General features: G+C 41.4%; 2 protein-coding genes across 5 annotated transcripts in view; both read left to right on the top strand.

Annotated features, from left to right (window-relative positions):
• The first annotated feature begins 4,867 nt into the window (after positions 1-4,867).
• Positions 4,868-12,612, top strand: LOC145433184 (uncharacterized). Its single transcript, XM_080310147.1, has 6 exons — positions 4,868-5,010; positions 5,071-5,246; positions 7,151-7,210; positions 9,536-9,682; positions 12,039-12,137; positions 12,208-12,612. Exons 1-6 carry the CDS (start codon positions 4,977-4,979, stop codon positions 12,313-12,315), a joined length of 624 nt encoding a protein of 207 aa, XP_080166273.1. The 5' UTR covers positions 4,868-4,976; the 3' UTR covers positions 12,316-12,612.
• A 7,530-nt stretch (positions 12,613-20,142) lies between these two features.
• The window catches only part of LOC145433185 (uncharacterized), a 49,118-nt gene continuing 46,335 nt past the window's right edge, over positions 20,143-22,925 (top strand). For 3 of the 4 annotated variants that reach the window (XM_080310149.1, XM_080310150.1, XM_080310151.1), the window contains exons 1-2: positions 20,143-21,472; positions 22,090-22,148. In XM_080310149.1, coding sequence (XP_080166275.1) covers positions 21,421-21,472; positions 22,090-22,148 — 111 coding nt within the window. In that variant the 5' untranslated portion in view covers positions 20,143-21,420. The remainder of the gene's footprint in view (positions 21,473-22,089; positions 22,149-22,925) is intronic. The other variant, XM_080310148.1, reaches the window with a different exon arrangement.

A 22,925-nucleotide genomic window follows, 5' to 3' on the forward strand; every position in this document is an offset into this window, starting at 1 on the left:
CAGACTAAGGCTTACGCGACTATACTTTTCGTGATCCGACGCATCAGAATTATCCGAAAGATATTTTAACCATACTTTGGCGAATACACATCATTAAGCCAGACATTAAGCTATAGTGTATACGCGATGTAACCCCATTTTACATTACTTTAGCTTTGTGCGTCAAAGGTCGTGAGATGATATTCCTGTCTAATCCTTGGTATCACCGTCATCACACAAATAAACAGTAAACAAACACTAACGTATTGGCTGTAATTACAACAAGATCTTGATAAGCTGACAATCTCCCAGCACGTCGTGATATTCGACAATAAAAGTTTTCTCACTTCTAGGCGAAAGCTGTGTAAATCATATCCGTGCAGGCGCACACCAGACGAAGGCGAACACGAACATTATTCGCGAGTTCATATGTCAGGATAAGCTCTTTGGATTAGCATGATCATCGCTGTACAACTTCTTAATTAACATTGCATTAGCATACATTATATATTATGGACATTGCGAACGTTCGGTTCACGTTCGTGTGTGGAATGCGAAGCTTGATGATTCAGAGATTTGCCTTGGCAAAAGTAGCTAGTGAACAGATGGTGAATACCAGTATCTTATCACATGATCAAAATTCTTTGGATATCAACGTTATATCATTCGCTGCATTACGGTTGACGGCAAGAAAGGAAATATATCGAAAAACTAAGAGTAATCTGGTGACGTAATAAATTCTACTGATTATTCTCAACCGGTAGACAGGCAGACTGCTGTGTCGATTGTATAGCTTGCTTAAAGGTAGGGTTGCATTCAAAACAAACGGCGTTTTGAAACACTTTGTTTAAAACATGTCTTTAAAAAAAATTCTTACAAACGTTGTCTCATCATGCCATAATTGTGCAAATACGTCCGTAAAACCATGTATTATAAGCTTACGGGCGATTTTCACCCAAAATAGTCGACGTATACGATGTGGGGTGGCTGGAGCCCTCGAAATCGTCGTCGGCTCAACAGTTTTTGCACGCAGATATCGATCATTGGTACGGAATGGGTGTTCTGATGATGATGATGACCGCCGACCGTAAAAATGCTGCATAACGATGTAGTCCTGGTTAAAGATATTTTGGTCTGTTCATGACAGTGATTGGAAGCCCTTTTCGTCGAAGGAGCCATATTTACTCTGCATTTTCAATTGTTCATGTCAATACATTGTGACGTCACAATTAGATATTCGTGACGTCGTGGCTAAAAAACAATAAAAAACATGTTTCAAACAATGGCCTTGTTTTAAACATGTTTGTTTTAAATGCAACCCTACTTAAAGAGGAACCGCAAGAAAATTTGGTACACAAGATCGACTTATAACAAAAATTAACGAATCCAAATTTGTGAGTGTGGCATAATAGGTGGTTCTATTATATTTACCCGTTCAATGCACACTATGTACGATGCAATGCAATGAACAGATAGGAGGATGTCAAAACAGCCAAGTACGGTCTCACGATCTGTCATCGCCCTCAGTCTAATGCCAGCTTACGATCTATATCTTTTGGATTTTAGGCTTCCTCGCTCCTTTGTTCTCTTCTTGGATTGGTCCTTAATCGAGTCTTTCTCTAGGCTTGTTATTGCAAAGACGCTGTGAGCGCAGCGAAGTAGTGGAGGAGAATCTCAGACAAACGGACGACGCTACGGAACTTGGCATTGCCAAGAATCAAACCCGGGGATCCATACCGCCTATATCAGGGGTTCTCAACTTCCCTTGTATAACGGGCCGCATTTTAACAGCAAAAAACGCTGCGGGCCGCAGAACATTATTACCATGTATTTGTGGGCTATTATTAAATTTAGGCTACTGTAGCCTATTTATGAGTCGTATACGGGCATTTAGTACCTTTTTATGCATTCTAAGGCAATAATGGACAGTGTTCGTATATTTGCGGCTGCTGTTTTTCGGGAGAATATGTTTATCCCAGCCGCACCAGTAATGGAGCGTGCAATGCATTCGTTGCCAATTCGGTATATGCACCTTTAAACTAACCCGTCCACCAGATAACCGAACTGTATGTGTATGCGTATGTAATGCGTGAGCGAGAAAGTTTAAAATTACCAATCAACCCTTCTCCTTTCCTTCCATGGATGGAGCCGTGCACCAACAGTTACAGAAGTCAGCTTGGTCAAGATGATGATTTACGCTGGTCCCCTCCCCTCGTTTGCCCTGGGAGTATTTCCTCTGCAAATATGTCCACTGTGATAAAATGCACCCAGATAATTACCTATGCAATGTCTGTGGATTCAGTCGATTTGTCCAATGCTAGGTGGCTAAAGTGAGTCTATACGCGGCAAAGTGTTTCAGAACATGTGGTGAAAGAGCGACTGACATTGCTGTTACTCTTCTGGTCACGGTTGAATCAGATAACTGTTACTTCGTAATTTGTCAGGTGATGTTGTCCTTGCTGCTGAGATTCGGGAATAGTGAATAGGAGCACAGCATGTTAAAGTTTTATTGAAATGACCCCTTCTCTTGCATATTTCTTGGGTTTTGCGATACACCAAGCCATTTCGAACGATGCGTATGTAACATCGTCGGCAGTTTTAACAACGCCGGTGAATATGGATTTCCGGCTTGACACCTAGGTCGTAACGTTTTCCAATATCGGGTGATATAAATAACTATACAGATGAAACTGTCGTGGCATCATTTTAAGCTTCTACGCTTCGTTGCGACACATCGGTTTTTCATTAATATCTGAGAAAGCAAACCCAGTTTTCGCTGTATAATTTCCCGTTCCTTGTTCTTGTTTCTGTTCAAACCATTCGCGATGAGTGAAACACTCTTTAAAAATGCACTACACTACAGCGGGAATCTCTTGGAACAAGAGTCCAGCTGAATACCGATTTAAAACAATAACAAATCAACTCAAGCATATATCAAGAAACTACAACACAACAAAGAATGAGTAGTCAATTACAATTACAAATAAAATTAATGTGTAACAATATAGTGCCAGTAGTAATTGCATTCATATTTAAAGACGTCGCGGGCCGCGGGTTGAGAACCCCTGGGCTATATGGTGGTGGTACACTAACTCTCCCACATATAATAGCGTTTGGGATGGTGATAACTAAACAAAGGGCCATCACCCGGACAATTGCGCCGTGATGGTGAGGCTTGGTCGGAGATGTCGACCTTTTTTCTAGTCATCCCCATCAGAACACGGACTGAACAGTGACGTCACGCAAGTTGATGACCTTTTTCTCTTTCTTTGTGTGGTCAAAATTTTGACAAATATTCGGCATCTGCGGTCATTGCACGCTGGACCGATATTGCTTATTATGATTCCTAAGATGCCAACTTATAGTACGGCCTATTGAACCCGGTTGATACCGATCAGGAAGCCGGACGCATCATCTTATCGCTATGTACTGGTATCTCCCAGCACTGTCCCCTCGACTATCTCATCTCGTGGATAGCTTATTGTGATCATACATAACATACAATTGCTTGTTGAGTTTATGCAATATATCTGTATAATGTTGACTCAGATAGGTGTGTGTATACATACGTCTTTTCGAATATTCTAATTGAGCTATATTTGTCTGAATTTTCGTACCTTGATTCACATTTGCTAACATCACGTTCTGCTTTTTGAGAGCTACACAATTTAAAGGCGATCATTTTTCAACCATAGCGAACACGATGAAATCGTGTCATTCCTACATCTTTGTTGATATGATGGAATATTCCTGGAATCAAACGCAAAATGTCAAAGCATTCAGCTAAACAGAAACGTAATAAAATAACTTATTATCAGCTTTCATTGTTTCTGAATGTACCAATCAATCGATCACGTTGGTTGGGTGAGATTTAATTAGCTTCCGTAGTAGACAGACGTGTGACACGCAAAAATATCACAATGTCATCTTATAAGGGATATTTTGATTACGTGGCCCGCGCTCAACGATTTCACATTTTACAGTATCGAAACGATCGGAATCTGTAATCTATCAAATCATGCTGAGGTCCTTTCCAAAACGATTAGCGACAGCTAAAAATTACATCGACGATATGCATTACTATGTATACAGTCCAATGTTCTGTCGCCTCGTGAAAAATGCTTCATATCGGCGGCTCCCAAAGGATGGGTCGCGAAGGGGATAATTGCGGGTCGCGACAGCGGTAATTATAGTACCATGTTTTCAAATGCCGTACCGGACGAAAGGTTTGTTTTCTTAGACAGATTTTACCAAGTTTCTGCGGTTCGAACATTGCTTTGCTCGATCCCAGATATCTGTCATTGCGTACATCGTCGAGTCCTCCACGACTGTGCCAATTTCAGTTATTTAGATGTCCTTGAGCATACAAATTTCCCGCGAGCTTTGTGATATTAATGTGGCTAGATTTGGATTTCATGTACACGCGATACAATATGCCTATGTAACGATACTCATCCAGACATCCGGCCATTGCATTATTGCTATTGCTGATACAAATATCGAAGCAATTGTCTTGATTTTGGGGTTTCCCGTCGAACGACGGAAAGGCAATATGGCACATTTCGCATGTCATACCAAAAGACTCGGAATTCATGCAGATGCAAGTTCTGCATACACGTAAGGTAAGTGCTGATATTGTTGTCAGTATTGAAGGGTATGTGTAGAACACACATCATCAAAGTCAGCTTGTGCTTTTGGTAAATCAAAGATCGAGCGTTAGGTGATCAAGTAGATTCATATGAAACTATGTATCGCGAATAAAACATCACCACATTATCTGAGTTTCCATTAGATGCAACAATTTCAATAGCAATGCTTGCGACAAATTCGCATGATCGTGATCCTCGTCTGGATATGTATTGTGGCACGTGGATCATAACGATTATTTCTTTTAGAGATTGGATTTATTCTGAGCGCGGATTTCCACTCCGCATAAATACCAAGACACATGAGAGCATGCCCTCACTTCAAGAAAATATTTACCGACTTCAGCGACGATGTTGCGCGGTTTATTTCGAATCTGCATAGTCGGTAAGCGATGAAGTTCGCGTTTCATCGTATAGTTGGGAAGAAAATCATATCATTTCGCAGCTAAAGTGGTGTCGTTTGCATCCATGACGTGCATTCATAGATGCGAAAGGAACATTCATTTGTCGACACCGTTTTCCTGCAATAATTACGTTGGCGATGGCTCGCAAATGTGTTACAAGACCTGTCGAGACGTTGCGGTACTTAACGAGACGATTTCAAGCATTTACTATGGGAGGGTGAGTTTACAATGCAATATTTGTCAGGTTGTCAGTTGTCAGATCACGTCCTATGTAACATATTTGTATATGTAGTCCAGGGGTGTCAAACCCAAATTGCGTCGCGGGCCGAATTAAAGGAAAGGACGTAGTTTATTTTTGTCCTTGATGTTTTTTTGCGGCATATACACCGACTCATGATACACAATAAACACAATCTGTGCATATGCATACCATGAGGGCATCATGTGCATATGCCACTGGACAAGGAAGTGCAGATATAGCCTTGTACAGCTTTCTAAGTCTTTTCAAGCCTTGAAATCGCTCCCGGGCCGGACCAGTCAACTGATTCCAAAATATCACCTCCTGCCATTGCTTCTCACTTGTATACTTTAATACAGGGCCGGCCAACCCGTGGCCCGCGGGTCACATGTGGCCCGCGAGAAGGTTTTGAGTGACCCGGGAGGTAATTTCCGAAATTAGTAATATTATCAAAATTGGATTGCACAGATTGTGAACTTGCAACGCCAACTAAAAATTTGATTAGTCTGGCCGCAACACTAGAGATGTGATGACTAAAATATCGGTTCCGACGCATTGGCAGATCCATGAGCCAGTCACATTTTGGTAGATCTTCGTTCACTACAATAAAGCAGAATAATTTGCGATAGATTTATCAAAAGTAAAAATTGTCTACACGCTTCGCGCAATATGTTGTCACTCGATTTCTTGCTTTTAAAATTGTTACCCCTTTCTGAAAATGAAAGAACGCCCAATGTATCAGATTGAGTCTAACTTTCTTCGCGATTACGAGACAAAGTGTCGTTCAACATATGCGACCCAGCGTTTGCGCTCGCAAAAAGACCGTCGTCAGGCACAAAATGATTGACGCATGTTGGTCGAAGCTTTCGATATCGATATGTTCAGGCGCCGAAAAGTCTATTCCCTGCAAACTGAGCGCAGCGATATACAGCAGGCCCGCAATATAGTCAAGTGACAATATTATTGACCTATGAACTTCAAAACATTTTCGCGCTTCGCGGGGCTAGTGACCCGGGCAATAGTTCGTCAATCAAATGTGGCCCTTTGGCTGAAAAGGTTGGCCCCCCTGCTTTAATATATCAAGCATAAAATGATACTTCACGGCTCATAACGGTGGTTTTATTCTAGCAAGTCACAACACCATTATTCGCAAAACATGCAATCGGCTAAAATAATATAGTTACGAACCGCTAAAACAGTGGGGCTAACGACGAAATAAGTTGGCATATTTCCATGCTCCCCTTGCTTTAGTCGTAATCTGGCGTTAGTCCTACGCATGCGCTGTGATGAATACAATACATTCAACTGTAAACGTTGGAATTTGGCTTATTAATAATAATCCGCGAGTCGCGTTTCTCTAAGTTCGGGGAAGTATTGGGTCAGAAGTGACACAGCGATGCGACCATAGATATTTGAATTGTAATTTTTTGTAACTAATATATTCTCCATGTAGCTCATTGATGTAAACTGCATATAACGGTTCCGCATTGGCGCTTTCGCTTCTATAAATAACCACTTTTCGGTCCATTTTTACACATAACTCTAAACTCAGTGTGCTCTTTCTCCTTCTGGAAACAATGTCACTGACTTGTTCCGAATGGTTTCCAATGTGAAACCACAATGCCGCAGTCGGGTGGTTATAACGTGGCCTATGAACATGCTGGACATTTTCTGTATTGACTGATTATCTAATGGGATTATTCTCTGTAAAAAATCTCCCAATTTGTTACAAATGTGATGGATAATATAAGCCTTTTTCAATCCATGCAAAATAGCTTCGCGAGCCGGATGCGGCCCGTGGGCCGTATGTTTGACACCCCTGAATTGTAATCAATCTTTCGGGATCCGTTGTTGTTTAAATTGCAATGCGATATTTTTTGCAGTTCAAGTCGTCACCTTTGATAACGGGATCAAGGGATCTCACTAGCTCCGACGAATTTATGGTAAGTGTACTACCTACTAAACTGCCTTATAGGGGGGAGAAGACTGTATATCTTTAAGTCGGGTTGATGATATGCAAGTAACACAATCCAAGCAGTTTATAAAATGGCATCACTCCGATTCCCGTTCATGATCAATATACGAACCTTTGAAATTTAACAGCATGTCTTCACAATATAACTTTGCTACATTTGTTCGTCACTCCGACGCTTTTTGAAAATCAGCATAATATCGGAAGAGTCAATATCGATATAAGGTGAAGCAGGGCCTACTATATATAGTAGGCCCTGGGTGAAGTTATGTATTTTTAACTACTGAAATTTTTCACTTTTGTAAATATGTCATCAAACATTGGCTTTTTGCATCCCTATATTCAGATATGATGTTCTGCATGACTAAAGGCCTAGCCAGACAGGACGCCTACAGCCGAAAGAGTAGCGATTTGAGCGTAAAGCCTAATTCGTTTGAGACGCCATAAGTTCGCTTTATATTTAATTTGATTCCCTGAGGTGGAGTAAGACCCATAGCCCAGGGTTGTAATGACTCGAGTCATGACTCGACTCGAGTCTGCACTAATTTTAGATGACTCGTCTTGACTCGAGTCATTTTATCAAAATAAGGAAATGACTCGAGTGTGTATTGACTCGACTTGGACTCGAGTCATTGCGCATGACTCGAACCAAGTCATATGACTCGAGACTCAGACGGCAAAGACCGACATTTCATTGTAATTTCGAATAATAGTAAAGTTACCACATTATTGGGATTTCGTCAATTGGTACTGGTAGTTGCAAATCCGCTCAGAATCTGCTAGAAGTGAGTGAAATTAGTATATTATAAATGTCATTAGATATCACCAAACAGAGTTATAAAAGTGGGTTTAACAAGACTTATTCTGGAAATTGAGCAGTCAACACAATAACTTGGACTCGGACTCGAGTCATAATACCATGACTCGGACTCGGCCATCTGCACGCTGACTTGGTCTCGGACTTGACTCGGTGGTGAATTGAAAATGACTCGACTTGACTCGAGTCAAAACCATAGAAGTGAGATTGACTTGTGACTCGGAGCCTTGTGACTTGGTTACAACCCTATAGGCCAAACTATTTTAGCATGGATTAATTCACACCATCATTAGACATTGAGTATAACATACAGCTGGCGTATTTACTTCCAACGCATATCAGCCAGCCATACACAATGTTCCCCAAGGAAACTAAACCGGATACGATTCATGACGTAGCACTCTGGGCATTTGTTGGCACGATCCACAGGTGCAGGGCTCAGCCCGGACAAGGATGACGATGTAGTCCTGTGTCCCCTACCAGGAGAATATGGCATTGACATTGTGATCTTCCAACTAGTATGTCAAATACTCTAACTCTGGTGGAGATCACGATGGCGCAAGACAACTTCCAATCTCAGTTCCTTGTCGCACGGTGGCGATCCTGAGTTAGTGGCTCAAATAAATTTTGGGCTTATACAACACAATACAATATCATCGATTGTCATTTACATTCATATTTTCATTTCCCCAAGACACGATGCGATGTAATAAATGTTTATAGGATGATGCCGAAACGATCAATTGTAGTCCGTCAACATAACACTCTCATTGGCGTACTTGTGCAGAGTAAGTCAATGCCTGACATAACAGAGTGGATGATCTTCACGATTGCTGTCCTCTGCTGTCTGCTGCTCGCTTTCTCGTTCGTTTAGTTAAGTTCATCTTCTGTGTAATGACACCGTCAGAACAGCAACGCAGGGACGAAGGAGCTAGATGAACCTGCGATGTTTCTAAACTTGGTAGAGCCGAGACTCGAACCGCGGACTTTCGTGCCGTTAGAGCTAAATTAACGAACTGCACAAAATTTCTCCTCCCGAGAATACATATAGATTAAATATATTTCACATCTGTACCTGGCATGCATTACTATATTTTACTATATCTTCTTTTGTAGTAATTGGATCCCACTTTCTAAAACACCATTTGTTCTTGCATTTACGGGACAACAGCGACCCTCTTCATGTTGTTATATTCGTGGTACATTAATCATTTTACACCAGGACGATATTCTGTATCGTGCAGATTTGGCGTGTAGCCTGAACTGTGTGACGTACGAAATCACTAATTTTAAGATGAATAGGCGATATGTGCGATATCTATGGGACTTGAGAATATATTGTCAAAACCCGCACCGACATTCAAATTGATTACCACGATACGCATCTGGGCTACCTCGGAACTCAACTGGCAAATGCCATTTTCTTTATATCGCATCGATTCCCAACTAAATTGTGATAGGTTTTTTTATCTTTTACAGGACACCTTGACTAGACGAGGGTTCTCCATCGTTGACGCGATCAACTTTTTCATCGAACGTCTTGATACAGCCATGAAAGATGTAACTTTCGTGCCTTTATTGAAAGAGAACTACAATAAAACCAAAAGTATCCTGAAGGATATCAGAGTACGTACATTCAACATAATACTGCGTCTGCAATGCATATACATTTATAACAAACGTAGCTTAGGACTGGGATCAGTATATTGTGCCCCGTTTCATTCCACACGCACGATAAAGATATCACCCGGTAAATACTGTTGCTACCAATGGATTGCGCTGAATGACTTCCACACTCAATACTCATATGTCACGAGGGATTACCACACGAAACCCGATTACTCCAATTGCAACCATAAGTTAGCCATCAGATTATGGTGTCGTTTAGGGATGGACAACGGCGTGGAAAAAGTGCAAAGTTCAAATATGTACCATTGTACCTTTTATGCGGCAAGAAGCGTATAATTTCAGCACTCAGAAAATATCGTCTCTCACTAGCCTACTCAAATCGTTAGAATTACTAAAGACGATTCAGCATCATTCTGCCCTAGTCGTATTATTGCTGCACTGCGGTGGAATAATTCACCTGATCACAATCTTCTCCAATGAAACATGAAGCCTTCGTTAAACTGACATGCATACGGTCGGTATATCTCTACGACCGATCGACCATCCCTAAATATTACTTCTTTAGGGTTAATATATTGTATTATATCTGCATCACATGTCGTGTGTAAGTTTTGATAAATATTGGTAATCGCGTCAACACGACATCTATCTCACTATACAGATTCGTGCCGTAGGATACGCTTTTGCACCATCTTCCAATTAGGCCCGCTTTGGTTACGGACCTTTGTCGGTTAAAGATTTCTCAAATGCTCATATATGCTGATTACGAGCCCGCTGGTTATGGAGTGGTGCGTTCGACTCCTGCAAAACCATTAAGTTATAAGTTCGAGTCAGGCCGCCGTCGACTTCGGAGTAATCCTTTCCTAAGTGTTGGAGTTGAAGGTGTACCTAGTAGGGCGGAGCATGGACCGGGGCCGGATTGGATATCAGGCCGGATTTTCTCATTTTTGTACGCAGCCGGTTCGGAGCCGGATCGGTACTTTTTCTTATTCGGCCGGAGTCGGATCGGAGCCGGAACAGTACTTTTTACTAAGAAGAGGACAGCCTTACCCTCTTCCACCCTCGAATCAATAGTTAAAGTGAAACGCTCATGGAAAAAAACCACATGCTGAATCTCAGTTGGCATAATTACTTCATATAAGGGTTGAGCTTGATCTTTGAGTTTTCGATTTCCTGTTTGCATTGTTTCAATCAATATTCAATATCATCCTGTGAGTGGATAATATTATCGGAGTTTTTCGAACCAGATCACGGCCAGACCTGGAATCCGGCATGGAAGTTGAACCGGAGTCGGACAAGAGCTTTAAAAACAGGATCGGAGTAGGACTAGAGAATTTGTCGATCCGCTCCGCACTATAGTACCTAGGCTCCTCGTCGCAATACAATGCGCATAAGAGGTGTCTTACAAAATTATAGACCAGTGTTGCCCAAACCTTTTTACATAACGCCCGCTTGGCTAATAATCCCTGTACCAAACACCCCCATACCCGTAAGACCGACAAAAAGTTGTTTTGTTTAATGCTTAATTCTCATGTAAAGACGTTAGTACTTATGGTCTTTTCAAGTTAAAATGCAGCACGTTACACAATTTCAAAGTCACAACGCTGTAGAGATCTCAGGACAGACACTATCAAGGAATAAAATCGAGAAAGTCAATGTCCCTCCAAACGTCATTGCACTTCATTGTGATGCATTGAACATACTTGTTCTACTGGCGTTTATAAATGTGTGTACAAAAGGCCTCGCTGGCTAAGAATTCTGTTCTCTATGGTTGATGGGTTAGAAAACTCAATATTTCATGCCAATGAACATCTATGTAGATTGTGTGGAACGTAAGTGACTATTTCAAAGTGAATGCGCCTTGTACAACAGCGACCGACGAGACCACACATTCATATGTCTCTTCTTAGTGCACAAATATAGATAATAATAAGAAATTCCCCACACTGATTTCTATAGTGTGTAACGCCCTCTTTTGCTGCCCCCAATCGCCCAGCTTTTAACTAGCGCCCCCTTCGAGGTCGCTAACGCCCCCAGGGATGACGGAAAGTGAATTATGCTATAAATCGTCATGTCAGAAATCATAGCGACATCGGTCTGGTGCAAAATGATCATATATGTCGAAACACCATGAATTCAGTCAAAGAAAAATAGCACAAGTTGGAGCCGCTTCAACTTACAACCATTGCTGAGGTGGAACTTGCCCTGCGGAGTACAGGCGCTCGCTGCGTGTTGTGAATATCGTCGTGGCATATCGAATTCGGTAGCCTAATTTGCTTGAATTTTGCGGGGAGAATGTTACGTTGCCGTTATGAGTAAGCGGATTAACCAACGACGATATTTCCGCCAACAGACCGCGAAACATGTATTCTGCAGACGCCAAATTAAGATAAAAGGTAGCTCTGCCGAATGGACCAACGCGCTGCAGTTGCGAAATGAATATCCCAGACAGGTGAGCAGGCGGATTCATATTTTCGCCGTCGCAAACCACACTATAGAAGGGTTGTATTTCTGCTTTGCAGACGCGGCATCTCTGCTTCTTGTGCGAATTGGCGAGGTTTTCGAAACAACTACAGTATGCGCTGGGAAGCTGCGGTCGCCGACAGTCGCGAAGTCACACGGGGGTCTGATCATCTTTTGACAGCGTATTTATCTAGTCTAGCAAACCTGTGCAAGTGTACAAATGTGCGCGTTAGAGTATATTCTATAGCGCCATCGTTTTCCGCTTTTTTGGATAGTTAGCACTCCTGTATACTCCATGTCGTATGTACTTTCATGTCATTTTTACGGGTTACATTTCTGCATGGAGAGATCAATATCAGTCGACTATGTTTAGAGTTGAAGTCCGTTTCCTTTGCAAGCTTGTTTTAGATTGGCTTTGTTCTTGTTACATTCCAACAATTTGCTGCAATATACCTGTTGCATGATTTTCTGCCGCGTTCTACTCGTAACAGGCTGACACTGCTCAGCGGTCGTCGCTCGTCGTAGAATTAGGGAAGAAGTATGATGAAGCATTACCATCATCAACATCTGCGTCGTTAGAGCTGTATCGGATTGACATTAACATGACTAGCCGCACCCAGTCGTGCAGAAATAGATCATGCGAAAATGACAAAATACACTCTGCCCTCTGACCTTTCTATTTCTACCAAGAAAACAGAACCTATGGAGGTTCAATACTTTGGTAGTAAGTCAGTTTCAGTAGGAATATCGTCATTATACATTGAGATCGTATCATGCGGATCTTCGCCGTGCTTGGCGATATCAATTATTTGGTAATTGAGTCAAGACGTGATCAATGGATGGTGACGGGAAAGGAATGTTAAAATGAATACTGCACCAGTGTAGACATAAACTGCGTGCTGGTTCTCGTCTACGCATCATTTACATTATGTATATATCATTTGTAAAATATTCGCAGTGAACACGAACATATCGCAGTGGTGAGATAGCGTAGCGGTAATCTGCACAGGCGGAGTGGAGTACCTTCTGGTGGGAGTTCGTGTCCGAGAGAGTGCAACTCCAGAATACCTGCCCTTGCACCCCAGCGGTACAAATGCGACCAACATGTACAGTACACCCCTTGAAAAATGCTCGAACATAGGTTAGGGTGTACGTTTCGTCTGTTCCGTGTGGCTGTTTCCAAAGTCCTTTTGAGTAGCGTCAATATCTGAGTTTAAAAAAAAACACAACCTCAGGAATAGTCTTAACCATGTGGTATGACCATGGTCTAACATGTATTTATTTCTCTTAAAATTTCGAACACACCACCTCCATCAGCTCTACCGGTAAGACGGATCACTTGGTTGAGAGATCAGAAATTTATAGTCATAAATGCCAGAATCCATATTATTGACAAAATTGATTCAATATCCATAAAAACGAATTGCACACTGATTTTCATAGCAGTAAGAATCTCGACTTTGGTGCTTATAGTGAGGCACCAGAAATATATATATCACATGTCCTGCGTACGCCAATCCGGCTCGTTCGAGCGTCGGGTAATAGAAGAGTTTGCCACGGAAAGGGTTTGTGTTTGTTAATTGGATATGGGTAACGATTAGGGTTAGGATAGCTTTGACAGCCAGGCTTACGGACAGGTGCAACTTAAAAACGCCGTAAATGACGTGAAATCTGTAATGCGGCTGTTCGGACGGGTCTTTCGGGTGCAGAACTGGGAAATGGCTTTGTTTTTAGTCAACATAACAGCAGTATTATTATAAAGTGGGGCATTCGGAAGTCGAGTCGGTAAATCGACTTTTTTTTAGTGGACACAGCATATTTTCCCGTAAAAGTTCTATATTCGGCAGTTTTCTAGCCCGGTAATCTAACTTTTGTCATTTATGAAAAGTGTCCTACTTTTCCTTATCCCAAAATATGGTAACCCTAGTAGTCATGAAATTACCTGGAAAGGAAAGGGGAGTCTGGGGTAGGTCGAGTCCCCCACAGGTTAAGTTGTTGGTGTTTGTGGTATACATGGTATTATTCGACTACATGGTCATTTACACCATGCCGAAGTCATGTATTATCACTCAGTAACTGTCGACTTGTATTACGGCCCAATTTCTAGGCTTTTTAAGACACCGCCTACGCAGATCGGATGGCGAGGAGGCACATGTTACATTAAACACCCTATGAGAGCAACGACCAAAGTTTTTTGTGGGATGAATATGGATTTGAACCGGTTGAATGTGTTACACAATATTAGCGCTGCATTTTCTAAAGCGGAACCAAACATGGTCGCGCTGGTCGCACAGAAGCAGCTGCACACGTCACATTGGCCGTTGTTAGAAGACCGTTACTTTATTTATTTTAAGTTTCAGAACGAATGTTCAAGGGCAGTTCTTCCCAACCTTTTTCAGCTCGCAATCAACTTTTCATCCAAATTTCGTTGCGCGGCCTACGAGACCACTCTTTCACGAATAACGTTTTAAACACTGCTCGTGGGGTCCAGTTTCTATGTTGTTAGTGTGTTATAGTTATCTGATCGCGGCTAGCGTGAACATTATGCGGAATTAATGATTGAATTCGGTCGATGATTTTGGCAATTACATATATTACTATAATTTTTGTTCTCTCTCAGCCCACGTGATTTTACATGTAGGAGGTGGTGTCTTTGAAACTTTCGGGCACATAATTATTTAATATTTATAATAACATCTTCCGGCGGGACCGTTGTTAGTAATTACTTGTCGCAAATTTCATATGTCTTGGTATGTCGTGATGTCGCAATGGCTGACACTGAAATGACTATTTATATAAATTATGCGTATTTACAATTACAATTACAATTACAATTAAGATATCTAATGACGTTAAATCGCGTAAGGCTGGAAGAAAATTTTTTCCAACGTTGAATAACTCTCCAAATAAATACCCCATATTTATGTTGATTCATTCGATCATTTTGACACCCCTCTTCGGTTTGAGGTGCGGCATGTAACATATGACCACAAACGGGGAGTGTTTATCTAAGCTCCTCCTCGCCATCCGATCTGCGTAAGCGGCGTCTTAAAGAAGCCTGAAAGTGGGCCGTGCTCTCAGTCGGCAGATGCGGCATCATATTAAAGAATATCGGCCTGGTGCAAATGACCATTGTAGTCGAAAAACATCATGAACGCCACAAACAACAACAAACGAGAAAGCAGGTATCCAATTGGAAATTTGTCTTTTACATCGAACACAAAGTGGTTGTGCGTAACTTGTGGCGCTGCAATTGTTTGCTGATTATAACGACAAATCAGGCTGGAGTGCTGCATTTCTCTATCAACGTTCGCAAAGCATTTGAAGGAAATAATAAATTCCAAGTCTTGGGCATACACAATAATGCACTGTCCGATTTCACTCTCCAATCAAAATACCTCTCACGAAAACCTGGCTAACGAATTATTGTGAGCACAGGAACGTGGCTTGAGGCATTCATGGCGCAATATAATTTGGAGGCGAACGTGTATTTGCACGTCTAATCTTGAGAAGATAAGTGTTTGGAACATTTGGCAAATCTAACAAGAAACTTTAAAATTTAGAAATTCTTCGCGACTCACCTGAAATAGCTTCGCGACCCCCCGGTTGGAAAGCACGGTTCTTGGGAAAGGCGGGTGTCTGATTGAAAGACTACTCTCTGTCGTTTCGACACCCCATTGTTTGTCATCGTATCGCAACCTTGTGGTGTTTTGAAATAATTAAAATGATAATACAACGAACCAGAACCTGAACATGACTCTTAGCTATTTAAATAATTCCATATATATGTTTAAGCAAATTACTCAAGAGTCGAGTTAAGAAAATTGAGAATGGAACCTCTGAATGCATTGCAGTCTCGACCCGATTCAGTTACTAAGCTGATGAACTACAGTAGGGGTCGGCAACCGCCGGCACTCGTGCCATCTGTGGCACGCGAGATTATTTTTCATGGCACGCCAAATGATTTGACGCACACGACATATTATAACCATGTTGCAAAACATGTAACATAAGTTTTCAACATGGGAGAAGCTCGTAGACTAGGGTTGCCATACGTTCGGAATTTCCCGGGCATGTCCGGAATTTCACTGTTCAAACTGGCGTCCGGGAGGAATTCTGAAATATGCCAAAATGTCCGGAATTTTGAAGGCTTGAAATAGGATCATTTTTTTTGTTCGTAGATCAACATAAACGATATTATTTTTTGGGCAGAATTACGCCACTTTGAGTTTTTCTTCGCGCTGCGCGCGATTTAGCGTCACATTCGTTGATTTTAATATGAGTACCACTGCCCTCGCAAAACATGCAATGAAAAATTATAAAAAATAACCCCCATTTACCGAAATAGGTCTAATTGTAATCGCAATTAAAGGAGAACGGTATATTGCTAGAGTTGGAAGGCCATTTAGATGCTTTAGTCGAAGATAGTGGCTATAAACCTTGGGGTCGTTTGCCTTTATTCTAGGGTTCGAGAAGATGTTGAACGTAATCAGCTTCCAAAATAGGTCGTGAGTAAGTCCGGGCAAAGGTGCTGACCGGTTTTCAGTAATCATCTTATCAAATTTTGAGCTGGGACACAGAACATATTCAAATTAGAAATGGAATCGCGACCATCAAAAGTTGAAAACCACCGGATGGGCAACCTACTGTTACTGGTGCGTCCCGACATTTAGGCTCATAGATAGTCCTATCCGCGTGACACGACATGACTTTACGATGTATAATTACGTTCCCTGCATTTTCGAAGTCGTAATGTTCCACCAGCTCTACCGCTAACTATGTTCATGTGCGCGGAGAGAGGTTAAAAGTAGGGATGGTGTGAACGTGAGGTTCACGTTCGCGTTCTGTGTGTGAACCTCGGAAATTTTGAGGTTCGCGTTCACAACAGAACCTTGATAGGTTCTGCACTGTGAACCTTTTTCATATATATTACAATTTTCACTCCATTATAACTTATTTGGTTCACATTTATTGCATTTCAACTGCGAACCGCTCTATGCATGGCACTGGCAGCATAAACGATCAACACCTGGACAATTTCAAAAATTTTACTTACTTTCTAACAAAAGTTTGCTCGAAATATCCAGCTTTCCGTTTCTGAATATTTAGTGACTCTCTGCTGTGAGCTTGACCGGCAATCACACAATATCAAGAGCGAAATACACTACATGTAGATAGCGAATGATGCTTATTCAATTGATATCGTTTTCTGATGTAAAAATCTAGTATCGTACGGGGTCAATCTTGTCTTCACATGTTTGCTGTATCATAAAAACCAAATCCGTGCGATTAGGGTGTTGGCTATTGTTGTATAACTTGTTAATGGAGTAATAGTGGTAGCAAGTATAGAAACCCGTTTTACACTCTGCGCAATATCCATGTAGCAATACTCAAACGCCGAATACATTTTCGGGTCTGGCCTAGACCGTTAAGGCGTAAGCTTACAGTGCCTGGCAAGTCCTCGTCGAAATTGTTGGCGAAGCGACGGAAAATATTGATTTATGGGATTATTATATCATTTGATTGCCTCAGTTGATAAATTTAGCGACGTTTAAAACGTCAATATGTACTTCAGCATTGTGCCATTATGTGGCCCGAATCGTCGCTCGGTATATCGTGTACATTATTATAGGCTATCACTTCATTGAAATATAGGGTTGGAATTAGCAATATGACGTCACGTGACGTCATGAGGTTCACGTTCGCGTTCACACAGAACCTTTCAATAAGGTTCGCGTTCACACGAACTTGAACCTTTTAGAGGTTCACACCATCCTTAGTTAAAAGTTTATAGTAATATATGGAAGAATCCATATTATAGAATAGACAGATTTAATTCACAAAATTAAACGACCAGATGCATATAGAAACCAGATGCATATAGTAAGCCCCCCACAAGTGGCATCGATTACCATATGGTGGGCTCAAGAGTCGTGTCTATTTGGATGGGAGTGGGCTGAAAAATGATTTTTCGGTCCTGGCGGCAACACAAAACCACATAAATGAACCGACGTAGCATTTTAGCGGCTCCTGATGCGGATCGTGTCGATTGGCGAAGCTTTGCTAGTGTGACGTCACATTGACAAACAATTTGTTATATTTCATTTTAAAATGCGCTAGTGGGCGCTAAAGAGTGTCCGGAATTCGTCCCGCCTAAATATGGTAACCCTATCGTAGACGACCCAAAATTATTTCGTAAATGAACATAAAACAGCCCCTTTTGGGAAGATTTTATTTTTCTTTTAATTTTTTTCCGCGCTTCGCGCGATTTACCGGGACCTAATTTCTTCTGCACTGCTTCGGTATTCCCCATATATCGAGAAATGATCCCCATGAAACCAATACCTGTTTCCAATGAACATGTGAAATTTATAAACGTCAAAGTGAATTGTTTTTCGCGTTAGGATTTGGGTTGGGTGGGGGAGACGAATATTAGAGATGGGGTGGGAGATATTAGGGTTGGGGGAGTTTTTTTTGGCATTTTAAAGATTTTATTTTTGGCAATTTTGGCATCCCCATGAATTCATATTTATATACTCGAATGAACCATGTAAATCGCTTCACTTTGGTCTTTCTTATGAAACGGAAGTTACAATACATGCATTATTGATATCCTGCCAGCGAGATTTAAAACCGAATGGAAAACGATGTTGAAGACCAAATTTACCAGATACAAAACCGAGTGCTTCTGTAATATATATTCTCAATAGTCGATTCGCTATGCGTACAACATTACCGGCATTCATACAGGTCACAAGACTCACGACAACAATTTAAAAGGGTTTCTGATATGTATGGATAGCAGCCTTCACCACCCCATCAAATGGTTAGAAATCATGAGTGACTTTAATAATCAATACAATATGAAATATGATCCACCCGGCAATAAAAAACTACGAAAGGACTGCAAGTATATGCGTAGTATGTATGATGCGTATTAGCGTATAGATATGGAGGCTTTTGCGCAGGCAGTAGTGTTATTTTTAGCATATGCCCAAAATACCAGGAATACCTTTTTTGGTCATTTTTCAGATTTTATTTTGGGAAGTTTTGGCATCGACATGATGTCATATTTGTATACTCGGGTGACAACAGGGAAAGGCCTAGTCATCGAGCTACATCTCCAATTAGGCTACTGGATATCATTTACTACCATGGTTGATCAATCCAGAGTATGTCGTAAATCCAGATTTCAATATTCTACTTTTTGGCCTCGACCCTAAGATTTTCATTCGCATTACATAGATCCCTTGGACGGTAGACCGCGGCCTTCCGAAGGGTTCACGGAGCTAAATTTAGGAATTTAGCGTTACACACTTGTTTTGTCGCTTCATGCAGACTCATTTCAACACTTATTGACATTTCCATCTAAAACTTTCATAAAAATCTATATTTTCAGGAATTCTTATTTTTGGCATTTCAAAATTTGAATTTTTTCCAGTTTTGGCATTTGGCTCCCGAAATGCCAAAAGTAACACGGCCTGCCAATATTCTAAGAATCACCGGCGTAACCGATGCAGTTGACCGCTACGGAGAAGCGGTTGGTGAAATTCCTTGATTGCAACGCTAAATATGACATAATTAAAAATGTTTGGCACGCCAGTTGGTAATATTTTGACATTTTTTGATATTTCGGCACGCTGCATACGAAAGGTTGCCGGCCCTGACTGCACCGATGTTCACAGAGGTGGGCTCCAGAATTCCTTCCTAAGTCCTGAAGGTTTATCTAGGCTCCTCCTCGCCACCTGATCCGCGTAAGCGGTGTCCTAGCGCAAAATACCTGGTGTAAGTGACCATTGTAGTCGAAAACACCATGAACACAACAAACAACAACTCAATTGATTTCGACTTGGGCCATCGTAGCGATTAAAGGTCTTGAGTAACGAAATGGAACAGCCTGGGTCATTGGATTTGTATTTAGCCGTTAGCTGTCGCTATCTCCGTGCCATTGACGGAATACAAGAGATGATATCTCCTACGAGACAGCTTGGCTATCAGATTAGTTTGATCGGCGTCAGGTAGACGTAGACACTAGACAGGTTTGCTTTTAAAAAGTATTCTGCACAGTTTTGCAGGTAAGCTTTGCAATCTGGTTAGCAAGTACAACCGCTAAACGCGCGAAATCAGTGGTATTGTAGTGAGCGTGTGATGCAATTCCGACGGATTCAGGAGATTACTAGCCACTTGAATGTCAAGAGATCGACGGCTAAAACACATCCTAAAGATACCATATCGGATATTATGGTATTCATTTAATGCACTTAAGTTATTTAAGTTTGCAATGACCTTTGATAGCAAGACCGATGATAGATTTGTAAGGCACAAACCTAGCATACATCGTCAATACGTTTGCACGTTTTCAAGAAATTCACTAGTGCGTTGGCGCGTTGCACTAACTTGTGATGTATGGCAATGCATCCCGAATTGGGGTCCAATTTGGAGCAAACGAGAAAGGCAGCTCGCTGTCTCAGTGCTTGTTCAAATATTCATCGCCTTCATTGAAGTATATCTTCCGCCGCGGACTATTGTTTACGTCGGTTCTGCTCGAGTTACTTCATATGTGTTCTTGAGTCTTTAAGTATTCTCGCACAGTACAGGATTATATGAGATCTGTAATATAGCTATGTTGATTTACCGACTCTGCTTACCTATCCACAGCACATGGAACTATATCGAAACTTACCTCAGACTTAACCTACGTTCTCATGGTAGCTTGCGCCAAACTGTATCGGTACGAATATATCGGATTAGTTGTAGTAGGCCATGGTTGTATGCTACTAGTAATAATAATATAATGTTCATTGTATTATCCCAATTAATAGGCTTGGAGCCTTAAGTATTCTCATAATATGAAGAAACTAGCTGGTTGGATCGGTAACCAAAGTCAATTTTGAGACGCCGCACCATTTACGAAGCTAATTGCCATGGAAAAGATCTTATGTTGTGTACATGTGATTCAGTATAGTGCATGAAACACGGTGTTCATCGACATCATATATCTGATATGTAATTCCTCCACCGCGCGTACTAATTTACACTTGATAACCCGGCGACTGCCATGTACGATTTTTCGTTGTTCAATCAGGAAAAGAGAGCGGGTCGATAGTTGTTTGGTCGTAGATAAAGCAGAGTTTGGGGCAAATCTACTCTGTTGTGGAGCGTGCATCTGCAAATGCGCCGTTTGGATACAACCGGATTGATCGATTCGATACTTTGTGGGATACACTGACTTTTGGAGCTCTCAACGTAATCGTACGGATCTGAAACAGCAAATGAAGTTTGCCATGATCACGGAAGAGGAAAGTCCGTTATGGCACAGCTATTGTAAGTTTCTAATTGCATCATTGAGGATGACATGATGCTCGCGTCTCGACTGGCATACCCTCGAGGGGAAAAGTTAACGTAAACTTCATGATCGAAAATCGTCAATAAATGACACACTACCTACCTGATATTGGTTTTTGGAATCCCAGGATGGTAGTTTCCCTCGCGAACCAAACCTTGTTACACCATATCCAAATTTAGCCGCGTAACATCGCACTGTGTTCTATTTTCCTTGTTCAATGGATTTACGACCACATCCAATTTGCAGTAAGCAGATATTTGTAGCAGTGTGTTTATGTTGTTGCAACAATTACGTACGTTACTGAAATTTGCGTGTCACACAAAATATTTGATGTTCAGAAAAACAGAGATCATTACCTCTAATAGAAACGGACTCTCGTTACTGTGAACCAACATTTCCGTCGTAAAATATATTTATAAAACAGCATACTTGAACTTGACATTCCGGGTTGTAGCATGTAGCGTAATAACGACCTCTCCGTGGCCGTCGAGAGTCGTTACGTCATTACCTTAAGCATTCTTTTCATGTTTTTACACTTCCGATTACATCCAACGTCATTGCAGATCCATGTAATCGACGACTGATTCTTTTCCAGTGTACCAACTGCAGCAGGAAGCGCCTCGCCCTAACCCCGTACTGTCGGATACCCCAGAGGTAAGGGTCCCATTGTCTTCTTTGGAATTGCATTCCCAAAGATATTATATAGAGCGTGGAAAACCGACCTACATCGTTCATGGCAGTTGAGGTGTTGAAATGTGATTAGTGAAGCGTAGATTTCACTGTGCGATTAGGAATGGTAGATTTGTGGTTGTAATATGAAACGTCGGATAAATTCAAGATTCATCGTCTTAATTTCGCATCTGGCCCAGTTCAGTTTATGAAAATGGTCTAGTACAGGGGATGTGATACTGTGTGGATTTCCCTGGCACAGTACGCAAAGATGTTCACACAAAGACGCGTGCGGTCAAATTCATTCGTGATGTTTTGCGAACATTTACGCCTTCGATGATGATATTTTTGATTCGTGTTTTACTCGGATGACGACGTATTCGTAATGTAGTAGGTTTATTTTATAGCTTTACACTTGCGCCATCCCGACCAAGTACCGCGCAAGCAAATACAATTGAGCGTCGCATATTTACTTACGGAAAAAGTATACCGCGGATCGTAACGTAGTTACCAGCTTACCACCATACAGCCAGTGAATTCCGCCTCTATTAATGAGCGTCTTTTAATCGAATATTGGATAATACCGTTGCTGTCTTCCTTGCTATTAGCACTCAATTGGCACTGTTACCAAGTTTCGAATTGTAATGACGGACGAACGTCATTAACGAAGTAGATATGCGATAAGCTCGTCATCTTTATGTCGATATTCGACAAATTGCCCCCTGTTAATCGACACAAATTGTAGTTGATATGGACATTTTG

Source organism: Botryllus schlosseri, chromosome 2 (genome assembly GCF_051294905.1).
Source record: "Botryllus schlosseri isolate E-star chromosome 2, Bs_hap1, whole genome shotgun sequence".
NCBI classification, from domain to species: domain Eukaryota; kingdom Metazoa; phylum Chordata; class Ascidiacea; order Stolidobranchia; family Styelidae; genus Botryllus; species Botryllus schlosseri.

What these genes read in the sequence shown, in the direction of transcription:
- LOC145433184 (XM_080310147.1), top strand. Translation starts at nt 4,977, where the DNA reads ATGTTGCGCGGTTTATTTCGAATCTGCATAGTCG. An exon ending in GTATCCTGAAGGATATCAGA is followed by an intron (nt 9,683 to 12,038) that starts GTACGTACATTC and finishes TTCCGCCAACAG; the next exon opens with ACCGCGAAACATGTATTCTG. An exon ending in GAAATGAATATCCCAGACAG is followed by an intron (nt 12,138 to 12,207) that starts GTGAGCAGGCGG and finishes TCTGCTTTGCAG; the next exon opens with ACGCGGCATCTCTGCTTCTT.